The 9,904-nt window shown below is 44.1% G+C and overlaps 2 protein-coding genes across 2 annotated transcripts; both read right to left on the reverse strand.

The window, feature by feature from the left end:
* Nucleotides 1–4,336: 4,336 nt before the first annotated feature.
* On the reverse strand, nucleotides 4,337–4,789 carry LOC129738273 (uncharacterized protein K02A2.6-like). Its single transcript, XM_055729457.1, has one exon. The coding sequence runs from the start codon at nucleotides 4,787–4,789 to the stop codon at nucleotides 4,337–4,339; it is 453 nt and encodes a 150-aa protein (XP_055585432.1).
* A 2,527-nt stretch (nucleotides 4,790–7,316) lies between these two features.
* Nucleotides 7,317–9,248, reverse strand: LOC129739577 (probable cytochrome P450 313a4). The gene is made up of 5 exons (XM_055731051.1): nucleotides 9,181–9,248; nucleotides 8,739–9,106; nucleotides 8,495–8,680; nucleotides 7,828–8,439; nucleotides 7,317–7,772 (listed from the first exon to the last, which is right to left on the reverse strand). Exons 2-5 carry the CDS (start codon nucleotides 9,094–9,096, stop codon nucleotides 7,432–7,434), a joined length of 1,497 nt encoding a protein of 498 aa, XP_055587026.1. The 5' UTR covers nucleotides 9,097–9,106; nucleotides 9,181–9,248; the 3' UTR covers nucleotides 7,317–7,431.
* Between the last annotated feature and the right edge of the window lie 656 nt (nucleotides 9,249–9,904).

Below are 9,904 nucleotides of genomic sequence, written 5' to 3' on the forward strand. Positions count from 1 at the left end.
TAATAGATTAGATTTGGTTGGTACAATTTACTTCTTAAAATTTTTAGAGGCGTAAAACACAATTTACAAGAGGTGTTCCAGATTTACCAAGGGATCTCAGTATCATTCAGATGGAAGTTGAGTTTCAAAATGCAATACAAAGATAAAATACATTTTGTAGACGTATAACGTTATGTTCCACGTATGGCCATTTGCTTGATAAGTTTCAGAGTTATGCCAAAAAACGTGTATGCGAGCCCTCCTTCCTTTTCTTATCTCACTACTCGAAAAACGAAGAGGTGTTGAATAATCAAGGAACTGTTTCTCGTAGTTACACAAAAGTAATGATTATTTTTTTTCTCAAGGATTTTAAACCAGGTAGGTTTATTCATCCCGAAACACAAAAGTAATACACACATTTTGTACGGGAGCCTGTTCTTCCCTCCTCTTCAATTTCCTTAAAAAAATTTTCGTTTTCAAATACCCTGCGAAATAAGAATTCATTTGCTTGATTCCACCAAAATTGTATGAAAGTCCCCCTTCTCCCATCCCATTGCCCCGTTGGATGGAAGGAGGGGCATCAAACTTGGCTGCACGACACTCGGCTGCGTCTGGCCCACGTAACGCCTCAGATTGACTTCGCGGATCAGCAGCTCGAGTTGTATTGGAACACCGACTAGCTTTCAACTCTACTTGAACGTCATCTGTGCGTCGTCTTTGAGCGGAATTCGAGATGGACCTGTGGAATTCAAGGAAGGAAAACTTTTCCTTTGCCTGGCAATGCGCGCTTTCGACCACTGCGACTCAACACCGGTAACTCGGGTGGATTTCTCTAGTCTCAATCTGAGAATAGTTTTCGGCTTCAAGTTCGTCTTCGGCTAACAAGTTCGAAGGTTGCTGGAACTCGAGACGAACCGTCTTTTCGACCAGAACATCGTCAAAATCGAGATTGACAAACGTTCGGGGCCTCTCCGGTGGATTCGCAGTACTCGTCAACAATATTTCGACCATCTCGGCAAGTGTACACATCCTTCTGAACCGGATCAAACAGCATGTACCTACGCTCTCGTTGTTTCGTCGAAACCCAAGAGAATGGCTTCCTTCGATTTGGCATCCCACTTCTTCCGCTTTGGCCAAGAGTATGTAGGTCATCGCCTTGAAACCGAACACCTGCACATGGGAAAAATCCGGTTTGCGACCACTCCAGGCTTCCTCTGGAGTCATCGATGGTTGGAGACCGACTGACAATTGTATGCGGCTGACACTGCTTTGGTCCAAAATTTCTTCGGAAGGTCCACCTGGAACAGCAGACAACTTGTTTACCCGCTCGGCCTCACCATATTCTTGTGGTGTATAATCGGTGGACGTCTGATATACAATCCCTAATGTACGTAAGAGATTCAGAAACTAGTTATTTAGATACTCCTTACCATTATCCGCATCCTCAGCGTCTTCAATTTGCGGCCCGTTTGCCTCTCAGCTTCAGCACGGAACTGATTGAAAGTCTTTGTTACCGGGATTTCACCAGACGGATCAATCACTTTCACACCCCTTTCCTGGAAGCGGACTTCGTGTCCACGCTGAACAATTTGGCTAACAGCGCAGATTGTTGGACATCTCCGGGATGTACTTCGTCGTTAACTTGAATTGAATCGTCTGGCTGACACGCGGCTTTTAATTTAACCGCTCCGCTTGCTACGATGTTCATTGCAACTATATCCGTACGGCAGCTATGATGAAACCACTCGCTGTTTGGGGGTTACTTAGCAACCATTCGCTTTTTGTGTAGTGGTCCGATGCGTCCAAATCGAAATTTCAACCTTCGTTTTCTCCCTTGTGGCCAGTTGACAGAAACGAACAGAACACCGATTGCCGGTATTGTGTCTTGTAAATGAAAGACTGTTCTGCTCAATAGCTTAAATAAGAATGATTTTAATTCACATGACATTGTAGAAAGTGAAAACCATGGATTGCCTAGATTTCCACAAACTCATCATGGATTGCTTGATCTCTAACATCTCCCCCTTAGAAAAGGGAAATTGCTGCTCGGTTGACGTCACGTCTGATGTTGACCTACCACGCAATTGATTAACATGCGATCTTATCAATCCTTTGCGTTTGGGATCATCCAGAAGAACGGTATAGAGGACTTGACCTTTTCGCTTGATGATGATGGGCCCAGTGTTTCTGATTTCGGTTGTGAATCCAAGCAAACACTTTATCGTTCGGCTGGAACATCCGTTTCTATGAACCGTGCTTCTGGTTTTACTGATTGTTCTGTTTCTCGTTCACCAAAGTTGGTTGAGATCTGGAACGCTTCGTCAAATCGAATTTGGTGCGAATTTTCCGATCTAGGAGAGCTTCAGCAGGAGATTTTTTTTCTGTGGAAGTGATGCGTTCGGAGTGTACCTGTAGGTTTCGAGGAAAGTCAGCAATGCTTCATCTGGATTTTTCTCCCCCATCTTGAGAAGAGTGTGTCGATGAAACGCTCTGCTTGACCATTGGACTGAGGATGAAAAGCTGGAGTTCTCACGTGCTCGATTCCATATTCTTGACACATCTTGGCGAAAAGTTCGGATGTGAACTAGGTACCGTTGTCAGTGACGATAGAATGTGAGTAACCGAAACGGGAAATACATTCACGAACTTTCACTACCGTTGTTGAGGCGGTTGTGTTGTTGGTTGCAAAAATTTCTGGCCATTTGAAACAAGCGTCTATAACATCCAGATAGAATTTACCTAGGACAGGACCAGCGTAATCCAAATGTAGACGACTCCACGGTTCCGTCGGAAATGGCCAGGAAGAGAGCGTTGATTTCACCGGAGCTTTTGCTGCTATGGCACAACTGGAACATTTTCGAACAAAATCTTCTATGTCGCAGTCGATGTTAGGCCAATAGACGTAGCTTCTCGCAATCGATTTCATCCGTTACATACCTGGGTGACCCACGTGAAGTTGCCTTAACACTGCTTCACGTAATGTTGCTGGAATCACGATTCGATCCAAAAACATGACACATTCTTCGATTTCGCAAAATGAGTCCTTCCTTTTGAAAAATTGAAGCATCAGCGGTGGATGTGGATGATGGCCAATTGCTACGGGGAAACTGGAGCACCTTTTGTAGGATTCTGTCCTGTTTGGTCTCGTGCTAAATCATCTGGTGATCGACTGGTAATGCTGCACAGATTTGGCTTGTAAACTGCGGATGTCGGCTTCAAGTTGCATGCTTGCGATCACATAGTCTCCATCTGGCTTGGAATGTTGTCCAATCAATCTTGATAAGGCGTCTGCCTGCCCGAAACTTTCAGTTGATTTGAACTCGATCTTGAAATCGTACTGTATAAGAACGAGTGCCCACCGTTGTAGTCTGCTTGCTGTGTGAACCGACACACCTTTCTTGGATCCAAAAATACCAAGAAGAGGCTTGTGATCGGTGTGGAGTGTGAAATGCCGGCCAAATATCATACGGTGGAACTTTGTGCAGGCAAAAATGAGGGCCAATCTTTCCTTTTCTCCTCGGGGGTAGTTTTCCTCAGCGCTTGTGAGTGTTCGAGAAACGTGACAAACTGCCTTGATGGAACCATCGGGGAAACGGTGCAGTAGAACAGCACCAATTCCGTACTGTGACGCGTCAGCTGCTACAATCATCTACAGTTTGGGATTGTAGTGGGTCAAAAGTAAGTCGGATTGCAATAGTTTCTTGAATTTTTCAAACGACTTTTGACAATCTTCTGACAAGTTCCACTTGACTTCTTTCTTGAGCAGCGCATCCAACGGGTGACGTGAATCGTGCATGAACCTGACGAATTTGCCGTAATAGCTGATTGCTCCAAGAAACGAACGTAAAGTTGAAACACCTTTGGGGGCTGGCATGTCGATGAAAGCTTTGACCTTCGATGGATCATGACGGATACCTGAAACCAAGATACTTTATTTGTTGCATAAAGAAAATACTTTTCTCGATTTTCAGATGGAAACCATACTCTTCGATGCGACCTAGCAACCGCTCGATTTCAGAAATCTGGCCCTTCAAAGTGGCACTTGCCACGATGATGTCGTCGAGATATCCGCTTGTGTCCTCCAAATCAGCGATCATGTTGTCGACAATATGTTGAAATTCTCCAGGTGCAATTTTTACCCCCGGAGAAAGTCGGTTGAATTGGAACAGACCCTTGTGAGTGTTTATTGCTTTTTGGAAAATTCGCATACCTCGACTTGAAGATAAGCGTCCGACAAATCGATTTGTGAGAAAAACTTTTTGCCGGCCAATTTTGCGAATATGTCATGTGGAAGCGGAAGTGGATGTTGGTTCGGGATGAGTGCTTCATTCAAGCCTGTAGAATAGTCGGCACAAATCTACACTTTGCCGTTGGGTTTGCGCACAGTTACAATTGGAGCGGCCCATTCTGCATACGAAACCGGTGTGATGATACCCAGATGTTGAAGTCGCTCGAGCTCTTCTTCAATCTTGGCGGTTGATGCGTATGGAACCGGACGTTTCTGTCGGAATACTGGCTTGGCACCAGGCTTGACTGTTAAGGAAACCTTTTTCTTTGAACAAAGTCCCAGTTGGTCGCTGAAAACGTTGACGAATTTCTTTTGAAGACCATCGACTAGCTGAGCAGCTTGAGGGTAGCATTTTGTAGAAATCTTACGACACATCGCGTTGAACGGCACGTCCCAGAGACCAAATAGCTCAATCCATGCAGCACCGAACAAATTGAGGCCGCTTGCGTTGAAGACAAAACATATTCCTTCTTTGTCTTCGTGTAGGGTGATTGTACAGGGAAACTCCTTAATAAGACCCATACTGTCACCTGAAGCGTTGACAACGTTGATTGATGGTTGTTCACCAGCCGGACTGCCCAGTTGCTTGTAGACCTCTTAAGAAATTATGTTGATATCTGCTGCACTGTCAAGTTGAAGCTTAACAGCTGTACCGTTAATGTCCGCTTTTTGCACTCATGTGTTTGATATGGGCAAAACTTGGAATAGTGCATTTCACTGCATCTCCAGCAAGGCGTGTTGGGCGTTTCAGATTGCAGTTGGCTCGAAGATTTCCGGTAGTGGGTTTGCTTCACAGCGTGTACAGACGGCTTGCTTCCGGCGCTTCCGACCATCGCAGTGTCCCGTTTCAAATTCAGAAGTCTCTGGCATTCCTCAGCCAACGAACGCAGCGTCATCGGCATTGAAGGATTTAGCTTTCGATTTTTGAAAGTAAAGACGTTCGAATGTCACCATCTTTACAGGAACTAAGGCCACACAGGAAGAGCAAACATTTGAACTGATCGGCATCAATTTCGGATAGCTTGAATTCTTCGCATCTTTCGTTGACGATACCGGCATACGTGTAGAAGTCATCAAACTGGTTCTTCTGGAGCTGAAGGCACTGGTATCGCAGATTGAAAAGAGGTGTATGACGGCCAAAGATGGAATTGGGTGTGTTGACCATCTCAGCAAACGTCACTTCTTTTTATTTCTTCGAAAGTATGTAGTTCACATATTTCTTATGAGCTACAGTGCTAAGGTTCCGGAGAAGGAGCCTATCTTTAGCAGGATCGTCCAGGTCTCGTGCGTCTTCTTCAAAAAGGTCCTCATATTTCGCAAACCATGCTTCAAATGTAACTCCGGCTTCCGGATCGTAGTTGAATTCGTAAATTGAGCTTGACAGGGATTCGATCACAAATTCGCTTTGGTTTTGACGGCGTGGACCTTCCGGATTCCGATGACCATTTTGTTGACTGGATCCTTCGCCTGTGGTTCGAGCTGGAGCGTTTCGTTGCCGGGTGAGTTCTTCGAGCATTTGGGATTGGTTCTCGAGTATCCGCAGAAGACTAGTTTCGAGCTCTTGAGACATCTTAAATGCTTGCGTGGATTCTTGAATTCTCGTCGCCAAGAACTATAGTGTCTTGTAAATGAAAGACTGTTCTGTTCAATAGCTTAAATAAGAATGATTTTATTTCACATGACATTGTAGAATGTGAAAACCATGGATTGCCTAGATTTCCACAAATTCATTTTGGATTGCTTGATCTCTAACAGCCGGGCGGAACACTTCTTGGCTTGCTGCAACATTTGCGCTTCGGTCCCTATGGTTTGTCTGATGGAACGTCGTTTTCGCTTGCCGCTGTCACAGGGGAAACTTTTTTCTTCCTATGAATGCCGTCCGCTTTATGCACCTCCTGAATGAACTTCGTCTTGAGGCTATCACCGGCAATGGCTGTCCCTAGAGCCATAATCATCGGTCGGTACTCTTCTGGGAGCCAACAGCCAACAGCAACGTTACCATCCATTCTTCGGAAATTTAGAATCCCACCCGGAGAGTTGGTTTGCGATTGACACAATTTTGTTAACGTAGGAGTCAATCGAGTCACACGTGACCAATAAAGTAGTGATCAGCTTCCGCAAGAGCGCAACTCGTCGGATTAACCCGTCGTCTTCGAACGCTGCCTCCAACTTCGACTCACACTTCTCTCGCCATCCTCGCATCCTGCACTTTGACGTAGTTGATAGGATCTAACAGAAAAATTATTTTCACTCGAGCTCTTCGATCATTTCGCGGATCCGCATTCGGTATCGTCCCGTCTTCCAGCGAAATCGGCTTGGCGACTTCCCCAAACTTTTCTAGCTCGAGGAAAGTTTCCACAGCAAATTTACACGTGGTCCAATTTTCACGCCCCGCTAGTTGCTCAAAGGGTAGACCAGCTGAGGACTGAACCGGACCCGAAACTGCTTGAGGTTCACCTTCATGGTCCTAAAACCTATTGGATATTGGGAGCCGTAGGAACAACCTTGTCAGCTTGGAATCTACAGTTAAAGAGACTGATTTTATCCAAACTAATATTACAGATTGCTATGATTGCTTATTAAATAATTCGCCTACTGCGTCTAACAAAATCATCGAGTTTTGAAGGTTTTTTTTTATCAAGGAAATCATTTACGTAATTGAAAAACTATGATTTTCTAAATGAATAAATGTGAAATAGCTTAACTCTATTATTGGGGATTTGTGGGTGGGTTGGACAGGCCATAGGGCGATCGAAAAACTGATATACAATGGATTGTGGGTTCAAGCCAGCCGGAGAATCTCGGCGAATTTGGAATCACGAGAAGGTTACTTAGGTTTCTTCTCAGGATTCTTTATTTGTTTCGAACAGTTCGAAGGGAGTAAGATGAGTTAAACCTGTCCCAAGCCAGTGGTAACGGACCCCTTGGTAGCGCTGCAATTATTGTTGATCGGATCGAAATAACTATCAGCCACTGGTGGGTCAAACATACAAACATAATCTATAAATTGATGTTTTCAGCGGAAAATGATTAATAGGATTTTTTTTTATTAAATTGTTTTCAAATAAATAAATAATTTGAACGCTAGCTTAAATAGTCTATCTAGATAATCACACATATTCATCACCTTCAGTAAATGCAACTTTGAAGCAAAACTAGCAACTCTATCGCGGTATCAAAGACACTAGGCACCCATTTTTCACTCGTTGAATCATTTCAAAACTGGTTTGTAAATCTTCCAGCCGTAGCGATGTCCGAACGCGAAAGGCCCGCACAAAATACGCCAAAATAAGCCGCATCGATAGCATGGCGTACCGCGCTCCGATACAGTTTCGAGGACCACCACTGAACGGCAGATAGGAATATGGGTGTCGCTGTGCGATCTTCTCCGGTAAAAAATGGTCCGGATTGAAATCGTTTGCCTGTGGGCCCCAGATCTCTGGATCGCGATGCATCTTGCTGCTAGATATCAGGATAATCGTTCCTTCCACCAAGGTGAACTGATCTGAAAAAGATCGGAAAATAAGTTGATAGACTTGTCAGTGCTTTGAAGGCGTTACCGTCAAGTTTGAGCTCCTCAGTTACTGCTCTGCCAAAAAGAGATCCGACAGGGTACAGCCGCATGGTTTCTTTGATCACCATTTCGGTATACACAAGCTCGTTACAGTCTTCCTGTGTGATTTCCACATTTGGATCGGGACAAATGGACATTGTTTCCTGGTAGACACGTTCCTGAACCTCTGGATGCATTGCCAGCAGAAGTATGACGTTGGAAATAGTGGTTGCTGTCGTGTCGAAGCCAGCGTAGATGATTTCGTCCATATGGTGAGCCATTTCTTCTACCGTCATCGCCTGGGAAGTATCGCTGACCATGTCGTACAGCATATCGAGCAGCGGCTTAGCTCTGCTCGTCTTCTCACCGGTCGTTGTTCCATCGTCCGTTGCGGTTTGCCTTTCGGCAAACTTCTGTACCAATGCTTTTTCAGTAACCTCTCGAACGTTTCTGCGTGACGTGCTGAACACGGTGTAGTCATTGGCTAGATGATAAATGAAGTCCGAATAGTGGTGGATCTTGAATACACGTTTCATAACCAGCGGCAGGAACAGTTCCACTTTTTTCAAATACTCTTCTTTATCGACATGATCATCGAGCTCGAGTTCGAATAACGTTGCTGGAAATGAAGAATTGAAACTACAGCTTACAGCTAGATAAATAGAAGTTCATACCACAGATGTTATCAAGGGTCCATTTGGCGAATTCGGTGTACATGTTTCTCTCGATGCCATCCGCTAATTTCATCGAACCATCTATGAACTGTCGAGCTTTCTTATTGAATATGCCAAAGAAACTATTTAATATCTTTGGGGTAAATGATAGGTTCAATCTCTTCCGGCGAGATTTCCACAAGGTTCCTGCAGCAAAATAAGAGTATCACCGATTGGAAACCACCTAAAAAATGATCTCTCAAACCTTCCGACGCTAGCAGCGCGTCAAGATCAAAGAATCTGTAGTGTACGGTTTTGTCCAGACAGGAACTGGAGTTGAGCACCGTTTTGCAATGTTCCGGTTTGGCTAGGATCACAACCAAGTAAGGCCCGAGCCATCCGGTTAACGGTGATGTATATCCTGTCACGAGATTATGCAACGCTCGTCCTATGGAAATAGGTGATTTATCGCCGAAGAACAAATAACTGCAACCGATAACCGGTAGATTGATGGGACCCTGCATATCCCGGACGGAAGCAAACATCTTTCGACGGGTCCACCGGAAGTACACCTCGTAAATAAGAATCCCCGCTAGGAGCGTTCCGATCAATTCAAGCCACATGTCTATTATTCTAGAACAGTAATAACCAGTGGATATTCTAATCGACTAGCAGGAGCAGAAGTAACTGTATGGCTTAATATTTACCCGCTCTGTTTGGCTCGCTTAATCGATCGACGACGCAAATTTGAATCTATTAGCCGTGCTAATTGAACTAAGGTGTCATATTTTTAGGATGTCCGAACAGGTGCCAACAGAAAGTAGCAGTGTGTGTGCGCGAGCTAAACCGAAAGCATTCGACCATTCGCCAAGTGCAAAGAACTCAACCGAAGACTTCCACATCGCACTTGTTTTGATGAACGAGCTTAGGCAAAGACCCTGTGGTGAAGGAATTGGTCTTCAGTGTTGCTAGCCGTCGCCTTTTGCCTTTCTTACAGAAAGGTATAGTTATCGGTACTAACTGGGAAACCATTAATTATGGGTCTTAGACATACCCCGAATCAGTTGGACGAGTTCTGACGATGTCTGTGTATTTGTGTGTATTAGTGTGGATCCTATATTACAAATTTTCCCGAATCCTGTATTACAAAATTTCTAATTAACCTTAATTGTTTTTAAAAACTATTTCCACAAATTAGGGTAAGTATGTACATTTATTATAAACTCTTAAAAACTTTGAGTATCTTGATTTTTCGACTTCTGGTAACCCTATTCTACTGTAAGTTATGAGTGTTAAGTATTTGTCAACAAACTCAATTTATTTCTTGAAATTTTTCTCACCGATTGCCAAAATGTTCCTAAACAGATCTCTTCCACTTCATCAACAACAATATCGGCAATTTCCTTGCAAAACTATCTTAATTCTTCCGTA

Source organism: Uranotaenia lowii, chromosome 1 (genome assembly GCF_029784155.1).
Source record: "Uranotaenia lowii strain MFRU-FL chromosome 1, ASM2978415v1, whole genome shotgun sequence".
Taxonomy (NCBI): Eukaryota; Metazoa; Arthropoda; class Insecta; order Diptera; family Culicidae; genus Uranotaenia; species Uranotaenia lowii.

Bases quoted from the DNA above. Each gene is read 5' to 3' on its own strand.
- LOC129738273 (XM_055729457.1), bottom strand. From the start codon at position 4,789: ATGGGTCTTATTAAGGAGTTTCCCTGTACAATCACCCTACACGAAGAC.
- LOC129739577 (XM_055731051.1), bottom strand. From the start codon at position 9,096: ATGTGGCTTGAATTGATCGGAACGCTCCTAGCGGGGATTCTTATTTAC. The intron at 8,681-8,738 runs GTTTGAGAGATC...ATTTTGCTGCAG, and splicing joins CGCGCTGCTAGCGTCGGAAG to GAACCTTGTGGAAATCTCGC. The intron at 8,440-8,494 runs GTATGAACTTCT...CTTCATTTCCAG, and splicing joins GACCCTTGATAACATCTGTG to CAACGTTATTCGAACTCGAG.